This window comes from Bubalus kerabau, chromosome 19 (assembly GCF_029407905.1).
Source record: "Bubalus kerabau isolate K-KA32 ecotype Philippines breed swamp buffalo chromosome 19, PCC_UOA_SB_1v2, whole genome shotgun sequence".
NCBI classification, from domain to species: domain Eukaryota; kingdom Metazoa; phylum Chordata; class Mammalia; order Artiodactyla; family Bovidae; genus Bubalus; species Bubalus kerabau.
In genome coordinates, this window is record NC_073642.1 from 17,087,926 (window position 1) to 17,109,578 (window position 21,653).

Below are 21,653 nucleotides of genomic sequence, written 5' to 3' on the forward strand. Positions count from 1 at the left end.
CACAGCCCCTTTCTCTGCCGAGCTGAGTGTGAGGGAAGCTTCCAGCACATGAGTAGATAGGAAGCAAGACACTTCCTCCTGCCTTCTCCATGGGAAGCTGGGTCCAGGCCCACAGAGCTATTTTTTTTCCCAGTTGAAAATAGTTGAACAGGAAAATCAACCAACCAGCATAAGGCCCTTGAAGTAACACTGAAACAGAAAGGGAATGGAAGAGGGTCATGAGTATTCAGATGGTGGCCTCTCTAATTTTCATTAAGAAACCCAAGAAAATTCAGAAGAGGTTTTTCATTTGCCCTTTAAGAGATTGAAGAAGTCAGACCCGTTATAAAATCAGAGAAGGAAGCAATGAGGGAGAAAAAAATACAAGTTTAATGATTGTGTTAATCAGGGTTGCCCAGAGAACCAGAACCGGTAGGAAGATGATTTCAGGGAATGGCTTGCACAGTTGTGGAGACTTAGCTAAGCAAGCCCAAAATTTGGAGGGCGAGAGTAGAAGAGAAGATCGGGGCAAGCTGAAACCCACCAGCGTGAGCCAAGGCTGTCCTCCCTGGACAGGAGGGGAAGTCCCACGCTGGATGGCCTGCACAGCCACAGGCTGACACCGTCCTCTTCTGGCAGGGTTTCTTCTCTGTCCAGGGGAATCTCAGCTGTGTCGTTAAAGCCTTCCAGCTGGTTTGGTTAGGCCTTCCCAGATTAGCTAGGATAATCTTCCTTATTAAATCAACTGATTAGGCCCTTTAATTACATCTGCAGAAAAGCCATCACAATGAGGGCAAAGATGGAAGGGAGTTGTCTTAAATGATGCAAGGACAACCAGAATGCCATAGCATAATTAAATTCAGATTGGGGACAAAGGACCCAATTGACATCATAGGAAATGCAGTTAGTGATCTGAATAGCAAAGTTGAGCAGCTCTCCCAGTTACAGAGAAAACACAAAGATCGCAAGAGAGAAAACAGAACAGAGGTCAATTCCAAATTGTAGATCTTCTGGATTTTAAACTGAGATGAAAGGAACAAAAGCAATGATGAAACTGTGTGTTAGATAAGAAAAATTACTTTTGGAGGAAAACAAGAGAAGGTGCTTCTTAAGCTACAGCATGAGAATGCTTGTGTGGTTTTGTTTTGTTTTGTTTTGTTTTAAACAAAAAGCGATGGGATGGAGTAACGGAGAGGGATCGGTTTCTAGACTCAAGACAGAAGCATCTTCAGATCTTGCTGATTTTTGCTGTGGGCAGTTATTAACCTGTCTTCATCCACGGAAAGAGGATAACGAGGCCTTATAGGGTTATTGTGAGAATGGAAAGAGTGAATACAAAGCACCTAGTCCAGTGCATGGCTTTGAGCAGCCTTCACCAGATATTACTATTCTTATTACCTGTTGACTGCAAAGAGGGGGCGGCCTAAAAGCAGACGTGGCACCTGCTCCTAAGGACTGTAGGATGAGATTTGGGGTCCCCCGGGTGCTGGAATCGGGGTGCCAGTTTCAAGCAGGTGTATTGCCTTGTTATTGGAACTCTGCCTTTTGAAGGCTGAGCTGACTCAGAGCACATGAGGGATGAGGAAGACTGGGGGTGCAGAGGAACTGCTTTAAGGAGGTGCCATCTAGTGAGGCCGGATTAACCAGTCTGTAAAAAATCATCGAGTTCCCTGGCAGTGCCTTACTCACTTTTTTGTATTTGTAAGGGTGTCAGAGTGCTTGCAAACAAGCACAAGGCACAAGTCACGTGGTGATACTTGATCTTTTCTGAAAATTCTTCCCGTCCGTCCTTCTGGCCTGGCCACCTGCTCTGAGTTGTTTATTCATATTGGCACCCACACGTGCACCGGTTCCTTCCGTAGCGTTGATGTCTTTCCAGCCTTATGCCTCTGTCACCCATCATATAAACCATTTAGTGTGCTGAGTTCTGTAAGGACAGTGTAAAATATGAAAGATGGTTTTTGCCTCCCAGGAAACTTAACCCAGCAATAAGGAGACTAGACTAAGGCATGTGTGACGTTAGAAGACAGTGCAGTTCATATACAGTTGCAGGGTTGCAATGCATTTATTCTTACCCTACTGCTCACATCTGAAGCATCAGGGACTTAAATGTAAGGGGAAAACACTGGGGTCCAAGAAGGGTGAGCGTGCCTGGTGGGGTAGGTCGAGACCTCCGGGAAGCTTTGGAGAATGAGAGATGGTAGCGCAGCTGAGGGGGCAAAAGCAGGCACAACCCCAGGGCACCATTCCCATTCTGAGTGGTACTCCCTGGGGTCAGGTAAGCCCAGCCTCATCATTCCAAGTCGGACGAGGTGCAGAGAGTGTTGCCAGCGAACCTGGATTGTGATTGGAGGTCAGGAGGGACAGAGCAGAGAGCAGGGAAGGGCAGGAACGCAACATTCACTGAACACCCGCCACAGCCTTCACCTGACAAGCGTCTCGCCCACCCCTCTGAGCTGTTACTGCGGCCGTGGGAGCAGAGGTGGTGGCACCCCACTCCAGGGAGGCAGGGAGGAGAGCTCCGAGAGCTGAAACAGGTTGTGTCCACTCACACGGACAGTAAATGCCAAATGGGAACCCAGGTTTGTCTGACTCCAAAGCCCTTCCTCCCTCTGCCACTTTCAGAGTGACTCTGTACCAAGACGGGGCCTTGGCTTCAGGTGAAACAGGCACGTAGTTTTCCTTCTGAGATTGTTAGCCTATCCTCTTGGAATTGGTCTTTCTTATTATGCCAGAAGATGCATTTCTTTCTTAAACAAACAACAAAAAAAGCTGCCACTGCCAGCAATTTGATTTGCCCTTCATGTGGGAGAATAAAAAGACCTGTGTGTACTTAACAAGCAGAACCTGTTTTTAGTGTTTAACTAGCCAACTCCTCTCTGGGTGATATATTTTTTTTTAAGTAATTATATTTTTTGATACACCCATCTAAGCCCCAACAGCTATTCCCCTTGGATCCTGATCCCCATGTAGCGAGGCTGCATTCACTTCTTAAATTTTTTCTGTCTGTCTGTCTTCCTCCCTCCCTCCCTCCCCTCCCAGTATGTGTGCAGTCACCCTTAACGTCTGCATTAAATCAGAATATAGAAATGGTTCCTCTTTTGTAGGACTGTCTCCTATAGGAGATTTGGCCTCTCATCCTTTTTTCTAGCTTTGTTTTGTCTTTGAGAGATGATTCTACTCTGCCACGGTAAAATTGTTCATGCTATATGTTGAGGCTTAATGGTATGCTGTCAGGGGCTTGGAGGCAGTGGCGTTGACCTGAACCATCCTTTTCTTCTTTTGCTCTGGGTTTTCATGTTCTCCTCCCTGATCTTCGTCTTGTCCGCTGTCTGCAGATGGTGGCCCCCGAGAGACGTTGATGCATTTCGCCGTGCGGCTGGGGCTGCTGAGGTTGACATGGTTCCTGCTGCAGAAGCCAGGTGGCCGCGGAGCTCTGAGCATCCACAACCAGGAAGGAGCGACACCTGTGAGCCTGGCCTTGGAGCGGGGTTATCACAAGCTGCACAGGCTCCTGACCGAGTAAGTGCGCCTTCTCCCATTTCCTCCTTCTGGGCCGGCCCCACCCCCGGATTCACAGTAACCCCGCCCACGTGGCATCTCCAGCCTTAGCTGGGAAGTAAACCCTCAGCTCTGTGCCTTGCCTTTCGCTGGAGGTCGGTAAGCTTGCTCCTGCTCAGCACTTCATTGTCTGAGAGGAACACACGTAAGTCACCTTCCCTTTTCTTGCCTTTCCTCAGCTTTCTCTGCCCTCACTGTTTCTTGCCTCTTAAATTTTACTGAAAACTCAGAATAAGTCTGGTCTGTAGGGGTAGCACTCTGTGATCCAGGGCATCCAGTTTCCCCAGCTTAGTCCAAGAGGGAACAGACTTTCTGGGCCTTATATTTTTTTCCCCCGATATGTCTTTAATTCTTGAAAGAGTTAACTCAAAGCAAATACTTGTAATAATTGCATATAGAAAGTATGCTGAACCACTGCGTTTTGGTTTGAATGTAATTTCTATAAATAAAATGGAGAGCAGTGGTCTCTTCATACAAGGAGCAGTAAAAAGCAACCGAGTTGTCCTGGAAACGTGCTGTCGGAAATCCTGCCTGTGTGTTTGTGGGTCCAGTTGTTACACATTCTGACTCTTCAGAGAGTGCTTGGAAGGAAGGCCGTTCGTCAAAACATTCAAAGAGTTCGTCTTCCTTTTTTCTTGAGTAAATAGAAAAATAAATGCATTAGGACAGCCAACACTTTTTTTTTTTTTAACTTCTTATTTGGTATTGGGATATCCACAAAAACAGTTGTGATAGTTTCAGATGAACAGTGAAGGGACTCAGCCATCCATATGCATGTATCCATTCTCCCCAGCCAGTACTTTTCTTCGGAGTATTTATAAAAGACAGAAAATGTCAACTATAATTTCTCTTATTTAATGTATTCTTTACTGCTTTATGATCATCACCATCTTTTCCACCACATGAGCAAGAATCAATCCCATTGGATCTGTGTTCTTTAGCAATCAAGGGACCCTTGTAAATTAAGTCAGTCTTTGCAATTTCTCAGGTATTTTACCCATGTTAGATTCGATTTAGTTGCTTTTTATTTTTTACTAAACTGTGTGTGTATGTGGTGGGGGGTAGTCTGGAAGGGCCCAGAAGAGATCTCAATGTAATGTAACTTCCTGTTATACAAATGGGGGTGGGGGGTTGTTTGTTTTTCGTTACCTGCCCCATGGTTATAACGTCCCCAGTCACTCCAAACAGGAGGTTCCTTGCGGAAAGCTTTCTGATGGGTGCCTCCAATCCAGTAACAGCGGGAGGGGGCACACCTCACGTCAGATGAGCTGTGGATATTTGAGCTCTCCCGGGACACTATTCCAGAGGGCAACGCGTTCCGTTCCCTCGCACTTCCCATCTGGCTGTGACTGGATTCCTTCTGTTTGTCTGCCTCACGGCCTCCGGAAGACAAGCCTCGTCCCATCAACTCCATATTACTGCTGTGAAGTTCAAGTGCAGTTTTCTCCAGATTCAGTCTTAGAGCACAGAGGTTTTGCTGGGAAGCAGAGTTGGTTACGGATTGCCATCCAGATGGGGAAATAGAATGATTACAACAGCTTCTTTATATGCCGGGAGAGGATGTCACAAGACCATTCTTGCAGCACAGCTTTAAGGAAACTAGAGTATGTGTTTTTGGAGGAGAGACTTTGCTTTGCTTTATACTGCCACCTCTGTTACATGTGAGACAGCCGCTTTGCTCCTTTCGAAAGGGAGTAGGTAAAGGAAAGCCAGCTTGAGAAGTCTCGCTCACAGTAGGGCAGTACAGTAGGGCTACAGCAGGGCCATAGGGGCACCCTTGTCACAGATCTAGCTCTGGACTGAGATTCTTCTGGCTGTTACTGTTCTGCAGCCTAGAAAAAGTGCCAAGTCCTAATTGTTGTTCAGTCTCTAAGTCATGTCCCACTCTTTGCAACCCATGGACTGTAGCACACCAGGCTTCCCTGTCCTTCACTATCTCCCAGAGTTTGCTCAAATTCATGTCCATTGAGTCAGTGATGCCATCCAACCATCTCATTCTCTGTCATCCCCTTCTCCTGCCACCTTCAGTCTTTCTGAGCATCAGGGTCTTTTCAATGAGTCGGCTCTTCACCTCAGGTGGCCAAAGTATTGGAGCTTTAGCTTCAGCATCTGTCCTTCCAATGAGTATTCAGGGTTGATTTCCTTGAGGATGGACTGGTTTGGATCTCCTCGCAGTCCAAGGGACTCTCAAGAGTCTCAAGAGTCATAGTTAGCAATTTAAGAAATGATCAGGAGGTGATTTTACTACATCCCTCACTCTTCCTGTGATGTCATTAGACTCTTCTAGAATTCCCAGCATAAAGAGTCAGGAGAGATGAGATCATCTTTAGCAGATGAGGAAGCTGAGATCCAGAGTGGCAGAGTGCGGGGATGAGAGTGACAAGGTGGTCGAGCCAGAAACAGAAGCTGCATCTCCTGGGAAGCTGGCCAGAGTGGCCGGGCTCCCCGCTAAGATTCGGAGAACCCAAGAGGAGACTTCCTGGGATCCACAGCCTTTGAAATTAACAGAAATTTATGCATGTGTGTTTCTGAATAAAGAGTTCATTTGTGAAATTCACAGTGAGATTTGTGGGAAGTTAAGAATTGCTGTGCTGTGTGATAGTTATCTTTCTTAGTAGTTCACTAAAATCTTTAGACTTGGGTATGCTTACTCCTTCTCCCTTTCAAATTGTAAATTCTCACTTAGGCCTGTCTCTTACCCTCCCATTCAGTTAATATGAAGTTGAAGTATCGTTTGTATCCATTTTACATTAATTGTAACTGTTTACAGTTTAGCCTTAGCTGAAACATCATGTTTATTTCAGTCCCTTTATACCTCTCCCAAGAGAAATCTGTTGTTTTGATTCTTTGCTGCTTATACCGAGTGTTTTGAGCGGGGAACTGAAAGGTGCTGTGCCGATTTGGGTCCAAGTTCTTTCTGCGTTTGTGTCCCTAAGGCTTATTTCCATAGTCTGTTTTGAATGACTGAGTCATTTCTATGTGAAATGTGCTTCGGGTTAAAAGCTTTCTCTTAAGTAAGACTCATGTCTATAGGGAACCTCTGTTTAGGACATTTTGGGGAGTTCCCCTTTTCTGTAACCTGTAGCTATTAATTTTCACTTTGTTAAGTGACAGGGAAGAGAGAACTTTTGTTGACTTAGAGCTCTTTTGCTTTAGTTTTTATTTTGACTAGGGCTTCTCTGGTGGCTTGGTTGTGAAGAATTCGCTGGCCAATGCAGGAGATACAGGAGATGTGGGTTCAGTCCCTGGGTTGGGAAGATCCCCTGGAATAGGAAATGGCACCCCACTGCAGTATTCTTGGCTAGAAAACTCCATGGACAGAGGAGCCTGGTGGGCTATGGTCCATGAGGTCACAAGAGTGGGACACAATTAAGCACACGTCTTCATATTTTGATCTACATTGTGAATATGGATGCATTTGAATCTGAAAATTCACCTTAAATAAAATGTTAACCAGTTTTGCCTGAGAAATCTTACTCCTTGAAGAGGACCCTGCCCATCTGCACCTACTTCTTTTAGATGAATGCACAGTCATCTCCCTTGTTTTGAGGAGCTAGTTGCACACCCCGCCCAAGGTTCCTCAGTGATGGGCAGAGCAGGGAGACAACCCAGGTCTTCAGGCTCTTAGGTGAGGATGCTTGGGAATGACGGCGTTAGAGAAGCGTTGCATCGGCATCGTCTAACAGGAGAATGTTAGAGCTGGGAGCTACCTGATATCTCGTTCATTTAGTGACAAATAAGCAGCCTTAGGACCTGGGTCACTCATTAGAGCTGAGACCCAGAGGCAATTCATGGTAAAGGCAAAGTGTGCAAACTTTGGGGTCAAGTCTAAGTTTGTGTTTTGGCTCTGCCATTTTTAGCCGTGGTAGTTTGGACCCATGAAGTCACTTTTCCTCTCTGAGCTTCAGTAATATCTACTTCCTAGAATGATGGCTGAGGGCTGGGCGTGTACAGTGTCAGAAATCAGGATTTATTGATCACACAGTTTATGGTTGTTTTTGGGAACACATAAAGGGGCTATAACTATATATCATCTTGAAGAGAGACAGTCTAGTATGGTGGGATTGCTTAGGGATGAAAAAGTTAGTATCTGTGTTTCCCCCACTTAGTGCACAAGTGACTCAGAAAAAGTCACTCTCCCACTTGAGTCTCATGTTTCTCCTCCCTTATGGATAATATCTCATCTGTCTACACCATAGGTTGTTAGAACCAAGTGAGATTTGTGCAGATGCCTTATTAAAGTCAAAGGGACTCTGGATGAAAGTGTCCTGTGTAGTCATAAAATCACGGAAATGATTTTCACTGATCAGTGAAGCTCACCTTCCCGTTGATTAATCTGCCTACACTGTCCTTTTTGTAATGTTAATTATAGTTGTCTGTGAATTACAGTCTGTAGAGAGGTTGGGAGAGTTGTAGCGGGGCAGTCTGGTTTTGAGTCCAGGGTCTGCCTGTGTAGAGCGAGCTGCGTGATGTTGGGTGATCCACTCATGTGATGTCTCAGTGCCTTGTTTATAGCATGGGGAGAGTAAGAGGGACCGTCTTTAGAGAGTTGCTTTGAGAAAAGAATGCATAGCGTTTCAGGGAGCGGGGCACAGCACAGTGGCTGACACAGATGTCATCTACCCTTTTATTATTTTCCCTTTCCTTCCTTAATTGTCCTTTCCTTCATATATTAAGAAAAATATGCCCAAAATGTTGGACGTCTTTTCAGGCAGCGTTTGAACACTGCTGTTTGATAAGACTTTGAAATTATTTCCCAGTGTAGCAGATAACACTTGAAAAGATTAGCGTAGCTCTGATACATACAGTGATGTCGGCGCCTCCGGGCTGTTGGAGCTAGATGGATAAGGAATCGTTTACAGTGCTGTCACCCTTATAGGAAGAGTTATTTCTTTGAGGAATTTCCACTCCCCAGTGTTGACATAAAAGTGCTTAAATATTTTATTTGCCCAAAGAATGAGTTTGAAAGGATTTGTCCTAACAGTACTTCACCTCCTTTTCCATATCAGTTCAAGAAATCTGTATTTGTTGAATGCCTGCAGTGCCCTAGAAATCACGGTTGGTACAGTGCAGGTCATACTTCATTTTAACCTTATTACAGCCTTGTGAAATAGGTTTATCTGTTTTATAGATGAAATATAGAGTCTCAGAGAATTGAAGTAACTGGCCCAAGGCTGTATAGAAATGGTGGAGCTCCTGGTACACCCGCAGTGTGGAATTACCAGGGTCCCATACTTCCCTCAGTGCAGATTTGACAGGAGGAGGGAGACTTGGGAAGGGCCCCTGGGATGTTGGGTGAGCATCACTCACTCAGGGACAACCAGCTTTCCATTTAGTCCCAGCCCCTACACTCCCGAGCAGAGCAAGATCCTCACTAAAATAACCTAACGTTTATATTTCCCATCATATGGTTTTAAATCTATTTTTTGGTTACCCTTAGGCTACCGTTTTGCATTTCAATTCTCCCGACAGCCTAATGAGTGGGTAGGGTAGGTATTGTCCCCGTTTTATAATCGGGGGAACTGAGGCCAGAGAAGTGAAGTGAGTGGCCCAGCGCCACGAGGCTACACACCAGGCGCAGAGTCCAGTGTGCCCGGGCGGGGGTGGCACGACTGCGTGTGCAGGGCAGAGACCCGGCCTGGCAGACCGAGGCCCTCAGCGGGTGGTTCATGCTGCAGTGTCCGTAGCGGTGGCCCCGCTCTGAGAGTCTGGGGGTGCGGCACCCACACCCATCTTCTGACACCTTTGCTCTTGAAACCCGAGTTCAGGGTCAGGTGGTAGAGTACCCGGCACTCAAGTGTACACGTTTCCCAACGGGACGCAGTCCTGTTGAGCAGGACGTCCTGTGAACACAGTGGTTGCCTTTTCAGGGTCCTCTTCAAGTGCTTGGCAAGTGGGTCCTTGGTAGCCCATCAGCTGCAAAACAAGTGTGTAGGCTTTGCTTTTGCTTAGGAGGAGAAAGGATGAAACAGATGCACAAACTTACATTCAAAATGATGGACAAAGCAAACGATTTTTAAACTTTACATTTCTCTGGCCCAAGTCCTATCCAGCCATATGTTTGTCTGTCCATCCCTCCCTCCCTCCGTGTATCCATTCCCTCATCCTCTTTTCTCATTGTGTCTCCTGGGGCTCCTTTGTGTTTTGGTCAAGATAGGGTGGTGGAATTGAGTGGAAACTAGGCTGGTAGCAGTAACTGAGTGTTGAATACCTGCTGCGTTGGTGCTTTACACTGTGTTCTTACTTAAAACCTCTTAGCAAGTGTCTAAGATAGAGTTAATACAGGTAGTATCAGTATTTTTTCTACAGATGAGAAGATAGACCCAGAAAGGCTGGTTTGCCTAAGGCCATGTGGTTAGTAAATTGGCATTATTCACAAGCTTGTGTATTGGTTGTTTTAAAACTCTTAATACAATTTTGTGAGGAGGTGTTTTTGGTAACATTGTCAGACTTTTAACCAAACTAATGATTCATAGATTTGGTTTCAGTAACACCCCTTCCTTTTTTGGGTAAATTTCTAACCTGAAGCATTTTAAGAATTTTGACATTTCTCGGTTTGCTTTTTTAAAAAGCCATTCAGCTACTAATCTCAGGATTTCCTTATCTGGCAACCTGCTGGCAAATTGCAAAATGAACTTTCTGAGGATAATGTTTGTATTTATCTAACAATTACACTGGTTACCATTTATTATATTTGTGTCAGGCATTTTGGGTAAATTCTCATATATTTCCCGTCTCCCAAACCCTTTGGGGGTGGGCACGTTATCCTCAGGTCGCAGGTGATCACTGTCGCTGGCAAGTAATGGGGCAGTACTTTGAACCCGATGGGAAATCTGAGCTAAAACCCATGGTCTCTTGTACTGCCTGGGTCTTTCTAAGAAGGTGAGTGGGTCCTGCTAGTTGGTTGGAGCATCAGAGCCATTCCACGTGTCTCGTGACTCCTCCTGTGCACTTCTTTTCCCTGCTGCAGTGTGCATGCAAACAGTCCCAGCCTGTGTTTATTCTTGGTGTAACATTTATGCCTCAGAGGTTTTCTTCAAAGAATTACGAATTTACACAGCTTAATTAGTGGTGACAAAGTTTCTGTGGCCAACAGCACGTGACACTGAAAGTACTTCTGACTTGACTACAGACCCAGGTGGAAGAAAACGTGGACCCAGAGCTTAGGGCCTGATGGGTGTTTGTGAGGAAATGAGGATCCGCGGGCGCACTCTACCCTCTAAGGAGCACACACCTTTAGTATATTACACATTAGTTTCATCTGATGAATTTTGAAATTTCCTTAAAGGCATACCAGGACAAAGAATGACTTGACCATCTTACCTGCATTTATTATTAACAGAAATGGAAATGATTTTTAAGCAAAGAAAATAAGGAATGTTGAATAAACCTATGTGGCTAAAATCAGTATTTGGCCAAAGCTGACTATCACCAGTGTAGAATGAAGTTGTCTTGTACACGAATAAATATGAAACAGTATAAAAAGTAATTCTATGTGTTTACTAACGTTTAATGGTTTTAAGAGTCTTAGAGTGGAAAAGCAGTAATTTCTCAGCATCACCACCTTCTATCTGCATTGCTCTTGATTCCTTAACAGCATACTCACTTTCTGTTGACAGACCAGTGTCCCTAAACAGGTAGGTGTTAGAAAATTATAATTCAGGAGAGTTCTTCCAGAGCATGTTTTCTAAGAGGAATTTTGTACCTAGGATTCTTGATTTAGTGATTCTCAAAGGTTCTTGAGCTGCTGAACTTGGTTAGCATTAGAAAAGTCATTTTGGCAAGGTTTTGCTCAATGGTTTTATTGTCCATACACACTTTATACACCGTTTATAAAGGGCTTGAGCATCCCCGGATATAGGTATAGGTGGGGGGGTCTTGGAACCAACTCCTGCAGATACAGAGGCATGGGTGTGTATTGTGATGTCCTTGAAGTATTCTTAATAAAAGTCTGTTGTTTTGATATTTGATTAGCAAAATGTATTTGAGGTACCTCATTTTTTCCTGTTATTTCTTTATACGTTTATATCTGGATTGAGGATAATTTGTCATAGTGGCTATACATGGTTTTTGCGTGTCTACTCTTTGTAAAATTTGGAGATGGCAATGTTGACTTTTCAGCTTTTATTTTTTCTCTTATAAGACATGAATCATTTACAAATAGAATCTTCCTTGAAAGGCACATGGCTTAAATGGAATGAGAGATGTGCAACTTAAAGCATTTATTCTAGTGAATGTTTATTTGGTGTTGTGAACAAGTTAGCAAACAGTTAATCAGAATTAGAGTTTTTATATGTCCTAACATAATTCTGAAAGAGATGGGAAAACCAGACCACCTGACCTGCCTCTTGAGAAACCTATATGCAGGTCAGGAAGCAACAGTTAGAACTGGACATGGAACAACAGACTGGTTCCAAATAGGAAAAGGAATATGTCACCCTGCTTATTTAACTTATATGCAAAGTACATCATGAGAAACGCTGGGCTGGAAGAAGCACAAGCTGGAGTCAAGATTGCCGGGAGAAATATCAATAACCTCAGATATGCAGATGACACCACCCTTATGGCAGAAAGTGAAGAGGAACTAAAAAGCCTCTTGATGAAAGTGAAAGAGGAGAGTGAAAAAGTTGGCTTAAAGCTAAACATTCAGAAAACGAAGATCATGTCATCTGGTCCCATCACTTCATGGGAAATAGATGGGGAAACAGTAGAAACAGTGGCAGACTTTTTTGGGGGGGCTCCAGAATCACTGCAAATGGTGATTGCAGCCATGAAATTAAAAGACGCTTACTCCTTGGAAGGAAAGTTATGACCAACCTAGATAGCATATTCAAAAGCAGAGACGTTACTTTGCCAACAAAGGTCCATCTAGTCAAGGCTATAGTTTTTCCAGTGGTCATGTATGGATGTGAGAGTTGGACTGTGAAGAAAGCTGAGCGCTGAAGAATTGATGCTTTTGAACTGTGGTGTTGGAGAAGACTCTTGAGAGTCCCTTGGACTGCAAGGAGATCCAACCAGTCCATTTTAAAGGAGATCAGTCCTGGGTGTTCATTGGAAGGACTGATGCTGAGGCTGAAACTCCAGTACTTTGGCCACCTCATGCGAAGAGTTGACTCATTAGAAAAGACCCTGATGCTGGGAAGGGTTGGGGGCAGGAGGAGAAGGGGATAACATGGCTGGATGGCATCACCGACTCGATGTACATGAGTTTGAGTGAACTCTGGGAGTTGGTGATGGACAGGGAGGCCTGGCGTGCTGTGGTTCATGGGGTCGCAAAGAGCTGGACACGACTGAGCGACTGAACTGAACTGAATATAATTCTTCCTTGTATCATTTATCTTTCTGTAAACAGTAGTGGCTCAGAAAAGGTAAGATAATCTTCATAAAGTTATCTAGCCAGAGCACTCTCTTAATATTCATATTAACTGTCAAGCTATGTCTCTATTAATTAACCATCTGAAACACTCTTGTATAGTGCATAGTGGCATAACAGTTTTCACGATCACGAATTATTATAGCGTTTTACTCTTAACAGTAAACACATGTATGCTCTAATTGGTTATTAGAATTTTTGCAGCAGGAGTGTATAAGGAGATGTGCACTTTATGTACTTGATCGTTAATCACATGCATGTTGGGTAGGCGTTCAGCTGTTTGGCCTTAAAAAATAGCAAAGCAGAACTTGAATGCATCCGTATCGTTTGTCATCTGTGAACCTGTTTTCCTCATCTGTAACATAGGAAGTCACAGCATGTATCTCATAGGTCTGTTGAGATTAAGCGAGAGCATGCCTGTGCAGTTCTCAGGACCTCAGCCCGTCGCTTTATTTGGAGAGCTAGGAACGAAGATCCACCAGCAGTGAGTCGAGCACTCAGCTTAATGTGAATGTGACACCTCTCCGCACCACCACCCAGCTTCTAACACATCTTTTCCTGGTCAGGTTCACCGCACAACTGTAATGCTATCTTGTGAAACAGCAGGGAGCCGAGAGTCCTGTTTTCTTCTAGCGGTAGAGTGGTTTAGGGGTGGCTGCCTGACCGTTACCCCACAAGCAGGGTCTCCCTGCCTTTTTCTTTTAAATGTCTAATACTCAGAAACTGCCTTCTGGTTTGCTCAGAGTCACACCACCCGTGGCGTCCCATGGTGTCACAGTGGGAGAACCAGATGCTATGCTGGTAACACTTCACAGTCGAGGTCGCTTGATCTCACAGCAAACCTAGTATTCCCACTCTACAGACAGGGAAATTGAGCTGCTGAGAAATTGAAGCATGACTAGCCCAAGATCCCACAGCTGGTAGTCTGAGTAGGGAGTCAAACCAAGTCTGTCAGACTTTCCAACTCATGTTCTAACCATTGCATTATAAAACTTGTGTTTTAAATTATTCAGCAGCATAGAATCTGTGCCAAATTGCTGATACAGAGTAGTTGTTCAGATGATTGGCTCTTCTTCTTTTGTGCTGTTCCCATTCTGGTCATTACGGGCAGGTGGCTGTATTGTGTCAAAAAAAGAAGGAATATCAGTGCTAAGATTCCTAGAGAATCTGCACATGTGTGTGAAGCATAAGTTGTCCAGCGGTGTGTTGTTAACACCTAAGGTAGTAGCTTTCTGTTCAGTTTAAGATGGGTCAGTGCTTGCCCTCCCCCTTCCTCCTCCCCTCTGCTGGCGCTTGTCTTCTCTCGCTCCGTCTCCGTGGAGCTGTGGTTGACGCCGCAGGACTCCTTGAGGTCTGGCACTGTGAGGGTGATGTGGTTTCATGGAAGATATTGCAGTAACTCGCAAATAAGGAACTAGGTGCTGTACTTCCTGTCAGAAGTAGACTCAGCAAAACACGCCTTTGAGGAGGCCTGACCTGGCCGTTCCTCCTCTGCTCTTAAAGCCAGGACCCAAATAGGATGGGCTTGCGGTACTCGTGGTGCGTGGGCAGCCGAGAGTGAGTATCATCTTCCAAATGGGTGCACTGCTGACCTTCCTTGTTCATGCTCTGCCATTTGATGGGGCCTTTTGCTGTATCTCAGCAAGTATCTTTGAGCTTCCTCCCCAAATGACTCGTGTTGTTAGTACCGGAAAAATGTTTTTCTCTGCAGTTGATTTACAGGGTTTTACATGTGTGTTAGCGTCAAACTGAACTTTCTTTTTGAGTTGCGACACACAGGGTGAGAAGGTGGAGGTTGATTGGTGGTTGACTGTTGTGTAACAGCTGGAACGCTGGCATATTAGCCGAAGTTCATTCTGGGCTTATTGAATTTTGTTGTACCACGTACACAGACCTTGAGGTTTGGATCCAGCCATGGATTCTCCATGCTTTTCTACAGTTGAAAACTTGTTATGGATATTATAAAAATTTCGACAGAAAGCCTTCTATACCCGACTGTGGTGATTTAGTCGCTAAGTTGTATCTGACTCTTAGGACCACATAGACTGTGTAGCCTGCCAGACTCCTCTGTCTTGGGATTTCCCAGGCAAGAATACTAGAGTAGGTTGCCATTTCCTTCTCCAGGGGATCTTCCCAACCTAGGGATTGAACCTGGGTCTCCTGTGTTGCAGGAGGATCCTTTACCCACTGAGCTATGCAGGAAACCCCTGCTATACCCGACATCCGACTAGCTTCTGGTAAGTATTATAGTGGACTTAGAATTTTCAGAATTTGAATGTGTCCTCAAAATTTGACATGGGCTTTTCTCGTGGCTCAGATGGTAAAGAATCCACCTGCAATGCAGGAGACCTGGGTTCCATCCCTGGATGAGGAAGATTCCCTGGAGGAGGAATGGTTACCCTCTCCAGTATCCTTGCCTGGAGAATCCCATGGACAGCAGAGCCTGGTGGGCTACAGTCCATAGGGTCTCAAAGAGTCAGACACGACTGACACTAACGCTTCATTTCACTTCATGATGGGACAGTGTTGGGGGGTCAGTATCACTGTGGATAGTGTAAAGCGGTACAGAAGTTTTGGAATGAGATCTGAATTAGTACAGATTCTGGGTTTTTCACTTACTGTGGACTGGGGCAAGTTGTTCCTGGAGCCTCACTGTCCTCACAGGAAAAATGGGAGCACAGCAGCCTGTGTGTCAGAGCCGTTGTGGAGGTTAGAAGTCAGCGCTGTTCACCTCATACTGCACTACTAGCTTCCCTCGTGGCTCAGACAGTAGACTCTCCCTGCAGTGGAGGAGACTGGGGTTCGGGCCCTGGGTCGGGAAGGTCCCCGGGAGGAGGGCATGGCAACGCGCCCCAGCCTGGGAAATCCCATGGACTGAGGAGCCTGGCGGGCTGTGGTCTCTGGAGTCACCAAGAGTCTGGCACGACCAAAGCTGCTAACACCAAGTAACCATGCTGCTAGTATCACTGATTTTTCTCCTGCCCCGCCGCCCCGGTTGCTTACTCCTTCCAGTGTGTTCTCACCCCACTCGGAAGACAGTTCTCGTTCCTGCATGATCGGCAAAGCTCTGTGAGATCTGAACTGTGTAGAACCCTCAGACCTCGTTTCGTAACGTTCCCTTCATTCCCGTCGCCTTCCCTGCACAGCCACGTCGGCCTCAGCCGCGCTGGCCAGCTGCTTGCCACCTCGCAGGTTCTGTGTGCTTGCTGAACCCTTGGCCTCATGAATTCTGTCCCGGCAGCGTCACATGCTCGCTCTTTCATGTGGTTCCGATCAGTTGCCGTATCTTCTCAGACCATTTTCTGGCACCTGTCTGCAGAGCCAGTGTCTCCACTCCAAGGAATTTTCTGCCATAAGCACCTTGTTTTATTTGCCTTAAAGCCCTTACCTCTAACTGTAATCATACCCCTCTACACTGTAACCTCCAACATGGTAGGAATCTTGGCTCTCTCATTTATTTGTCAATATTATTTTTCGCACCTGGAAACATAATAGATACTGCATGAGTATGCATGTTTGAATAAATGAAAAAATATATAGCCTAGACCATCTTCTGAAAATGTATGTGTTTTTATTGTTTGTTTTTGTTTTTTAAGATAATCCTGAAATAAGAACTTAAGAACAGTACAGAGAAGACTAAATTCCTGTAGAATGCATTTGTAACACAATGGACAGTAACACTACTACCTGTGTGTTATCTTTTCAGTGGACTTCTGGAAGCATTTTATTTGGTATTAGAATGTTTGAAAACAAGCATTCATATAGCTCTTACTACATTCTCATATATAGAGAAACAGTATTTTTGTAATTGCTACACATATAACCCAATTTGGTCCTATTTAATAGGATATAGATTTTCATTTTAAGGTTGTACAGAGTAAGGTAAAATTCTCTGTATATTTATACTGGAAATATCTTCTGGGATCTTTTTATATGCAGACCATTTTAGAGAATATGTGCTAATATGAAAATAGTTCTGTTAAGGTACAAGTATTCAGTAGAATACTCTCAATACCTTTTTAAAAGGTGATCCAGAGAAGCATTTAGCTTTTCTTTTAGCTCATTAACCCACATGAGTTACTATACTAAATTGCTTAGGAATAGATTGCTTGGAATGAAAATATATATATATATATATATATATATATATATATATTTAAATCATGTTTTAGCCCTCAGGCAGCCCTAACCCCGTGAAACCTTGTTGGTTTACCTGAACTTTGTTCTCCATCTACATGTAGAACATCAACCTTGTCACCTGGAATATTGCAAATATTTATAACGAAAGAACTCCGAAAAACTGAGTCCTACTGTTCAGTGTATGGTAGTCCCTCAGGACCTGCCACTCATACCAACGCCCATGAATGCTCAAGTCCCATAGCTGGCCGTCTGTATCTGTAGCTCTGTAGCCTGTTTCAAGCAGCTGTACATTGTGTAGTACTTCAGTGGATTTATTGAAAAATATTCGCACGTATGTGAGACCCATACAGCTCAAACCTGAGTTGTTCAGGAATCAGCTGTACCATTTTTATTATGTACTGTGATTAGCTTCCTATATTTCACATTTTATTAAAGGAAATCATGTCATTGTATTAGTGAAAGAAGCTCTTTGTGACGTGCCTGTTAAAGTAGATTTTTAGATGCTTTTGGTTTTCTAAAAATAATTATTAAACACTGGTTGGGACTAAACTTTTAAAAAACTCTTGAATATCCTTGAGTTAGTTTCCAGGCCCATGTGAAGTATTCCTTGGGAGAAAAGGAAATTTGTCCAGTGGGTCTGTAGCTGGTACCACATTCCATGTTTCTGTACATGCCATGATGTTTCTTTCTGCTGCCACTGGCCTGAATCCCCAGGGTGTGTAGATTTTAAGAATATGAAGTGTGGTCCTGGCAGACTGGAGGGATCACTGCAGTTCAGCATGGGGAAGGCCCTGAATTGGGGCTGATCTGCCAGCTCTTTGCCCTGCTCCATGATGAGATCAGTATAAAGTACATTGAGAGTATGTGTTTAGAAACTTTTATAGTAATCTGACATGGGCTTCCCAGGTAGTACAGTGGTAAAAAATCCGCCTTCCAATGCAGGAGATGCAAGAGATGCAGATTCGATCTCTCGGTCAGGAAAATCTCCTGGAGGAGGAAATGGGAACCCATTCCAGTGTTCTTCCTGGGAAATTCCAAGGGCAGAGGAGCCTGGCGGGCCACAGTCCATGGGATCAAAACGAGTCGGACATGATTGAGCAGCTGAACACACACAATAATTAGAATAATTGTATATCTGTTGAATCTGTTAATGCTTTGGGCATAAGTTTTTTGTATAAGTTTTGTTTTTACCAGTAATTTTTAGAATTTTAATTTTTGTGATGAATAGGAAATTTTAAAAAATCTGACCCTTCATAAATAGTTTTGAGTTCTCACCTGATGCATTTAATCTACTTATTTTGCAGTGCTATAAATCAGGGAGAGTGGATTAATGTTTTATGGTTTCTGTGTAAGTAGCAGAGTTTCTGGGGAAAAAGTAGAGGAGAGTTACCAGGAAAAATGTCACATGTAGGCCGTGACCAGTCTATTTTGACTTCATTTACTTGTCTGATTGCTTCTAAATAAGATTAATCCATTTCATCAATTGAATTATGAAAAGTGCTGAATAAGGGCAGTGGGACTTATAAAGATAGACAAGATCATTAGAAGTTTGTTAGACTCAAGTATGGATTCCTTTCTTAAATTTTCTTTTTTTAAATGACCGTAACATACTGTAACGGAGAAGGCAATGTCACCCAACTCCAGTACTCTTGCCTGGAAAATCCCATGGATGGAGGAGCCTGGTAGGCTGCAGTCCATGGGGTCGCTGAGAGTCGGACACGATTGAGCGACTTCACTTTGACTTTTCACTTTCATGCACTGGAGAAGGAAATGGCAACCCACTCGTGTTCTTGCCTGGAGAATCCCAGGGATGGCGGAGCCTAGTGGGCTGCCATCTATGGGGTCGCACAGAGCCGGACACGACTTAAGCGACTTAGCAGCAGCAGCAGCAGCAGCAACATACTATAAAGTCACATGAACTTCATGCCTGAAGATGAGTCCTGCCCAGATTAATGAACAAAAATTAGTTTTTCTTTTTCCTGAACTGGAAAAGCTAGTTTGCAGAGTGCCGACTCGTAATTAAAGTTACTGGTTTGTATAAGTAAGGCAAATAGTTTATCTTTAGAATCATGAAATCTTCACTGTTTGAAGCCTGTTAGTCAGCTGATTTAATGGTCACTGTTACACTGAAGTTTGGGATTCGTATTTAGCTCTTAATCTTTCTGTCATATTGAGTTTCAAATGCTTGTCAGAAAAAATGGATGTGTATTCCTTTCCCTCTATTGTGAATAGGTTGTTTAAATCAGTAGGTTTAAAATAGGTTATTTTAAATCAGCTTAAAAATACTGTTTTGTAAGCATTTCTGTCATGCTAGAAATTGCATTTGTTTAATAAATAAATAGTTAGCATTTCCATTTCCGACTTTGAATTTAATTTTAGGCCAGAGTGACAGTGTTCTCCCTTTTGAAACAATTGCCATGTGCCTGTGTTTCTCATTCTCATTAAGTAACATCAGGCGCTTTGGAGGCAAAGGACATGTGTCTGTGTGCTTAGTCACTCAGCTGTGTCTGACTCTCTGCAAGCCCATGGACTGTAGCCTGCCAGGCTCTTCTTGTCCATGGGATTCTCCAGGCAAGAATACTAGAGTGGACAGCCATTCCCTTCTCCAGGGGATCTTCCCGACCCAGGGATCGAACCAGGGTCTCCTGCACTGCAGGTGGATTGTTTACCAGCTGGGCCACCAGGGAAGCCCAGACAAAGGAAGTAAGTAGGTATTAAGCCAGTGACTGTTGTGGAATAGGCAAAGGACCAGAAGTTCTGTGAGCAATCAGTGGATCAACCCAAGTCATATTTAAATAGAAATCTCTCTCACTTAGCTGACCTAAGTCATCTGGGGGAGAAAAGGGCTGAGCAAGAGAGGATGCATTGAGCAAGGAGAGGTCAGTCCATCTGGGTTGCTTCTTAGCGGAGGGTCTGTTCGAAGTGCCTGCTGTTGTCCTGGGGACGGATTAAATATGACTGTGTCAGAGTCCAGGCCGAGACTTCTGTGTCATGGTTAACTTCTCCACGTTCCCTTAAAGCGGTTTCAGTGACACGTACACTGAGCTGCCTCTGTCTGTCCTGTGACTTAGGCCAGAAGCAAGGACGATCCCAGGGAGGGAGAAGTAGCCTTTTTTAAACAATGAGGTTAACATAGCAAAATTATTCGTAATGCTGCCACTGGAAGACAGGTTTATTTCATTGTCAGATATTCCCTTCTACATTGCACGGAGTTTCTTAAATATCCGGTTTATTTAATTGTCAGATACTACCTTCCACATTGCATGGCGTTTCTTAAATAGTTGTAGCTGATACTCCATTATGTATTCTGATATATTTTCACTTTATGATACTTCTACCTATTTCTCTGGTCTTTCTAATTATTTTTGAGGCTCTCTAAAGTATTTTGTTTATCACGAGTATTCAAACCATTTAATGTTGAAATGTTAACTTTAACCTTAAAACCAACAGAAATTAACTAATGAATGCTGCAGTAAACTTCTTTTTTTACTTACAAATTTTTACCTCTGTTAAATTATTTCTGTAGGATAAATTCCAGGGAATAGTATGATTAAGTAAAAGGATATATTAACATGTCTTGCCAGCCTTAGCTATACTTTTGTTTTTTAAATGAATCAACACCTATGTGGTGTCCTTAGCTGCACATTAGAACCACATGGGAACTCTAATTGTACATTACAGTCTCCTGGGAACCTTTAAAAATATCGATGCCTCAAGGCCTCCTCGAGACTTTTTTTATTAGTGTGAGGTGTGATCTGGACATTAGGATTTTTAAAAGCTCTCCAGGTAATTCTGAAATGCAGTTAAGATTAAGGACTTTAGTTAATATTGCATCTGAAAATTAATTCCTGAGAGTTTGTTGAATTAGGTTGGTGGCTTAAATCTGATCAAGAAGAATCAACAATGAAGTATCAATAGCTTGATCACATCAATAAATACTTAGATGTTAATCTAGTGTAAACTTTATTTTTTTTTTACTTGGGGATGTACTAGGTCTTGATGTATACACAACTAGTATCATGGTAGGATATTAAAAAATATTTTTTAGGATCTTGAAAGCAGTGAAGCTAGAAAATGGAGAACTTTGGCCATTAGAGGAACACGATATTCTACAAGTCATGGAACCATGGAGTAAGAGAGAGCCCAGGTTGCCCCTCAAGAGTGAAAGCGACGGAGAAAAATGTCCACAAAAGTCATGGACCAAACACTGTACTCTGTGTCCATAATGTGTAGTAATCCAGAACTCACATCTCTCCAAAGCTTTAGCCCTCAAAGTCCATATGTTAAAAAATATTTAGTTTGTTTCATTGGTCTGCATTTTCCAGTGCAAACTAGGCAGCAGAGATAGTTTTATGTGATGGTTTAGAATGTCAGCCCAAATTCTGGCTTAACTGACTGTTAGGCACATTATTAAATTTCTTATGGTTTTAGTTTCCTCATCTGCCAATCTTCCCTCACAGGGTAGTTAGAAGAATAAATTAGGTGATGTATGTAAAACACAGCTCAACATTTGATATATTGTTGAATAATTTAGCAGTAAAGGAGTGATTATGGCTATACCCATTGCTTGTGGAAGAAAATAGAATCCAATATTTAATGA

The 21,653-nt window shown here is 43.6% G+C and overlaps 1 protein-coding gene across 4 annotated transcripts in view; it reads left to right on the plus strand.

Moving 5' to 3' along the window:
• Positions 1 to 21,653, plus strand: part of AKAP13 (A-kinase anchoring protein 13) — a 322,447-nt gene that overhangs the window by 142,146 nt on the left and 158,648 nt on the right. For all 4 annotated transcript variants that reach the window (XM_055556686.1, XM_055556687.1, XM_055556685.1 and 1 more), the window contains one exon: positions 3,318 to 3,501. In XM_055556686.1, coding sequence (XP_055412661.1) covers positions 3,318 to 3,501 — 184 coding nt within the window. The remainder of the gene's footprint in view (positions 1 to 3,317; positions 3,502 to 21,653) is intronic.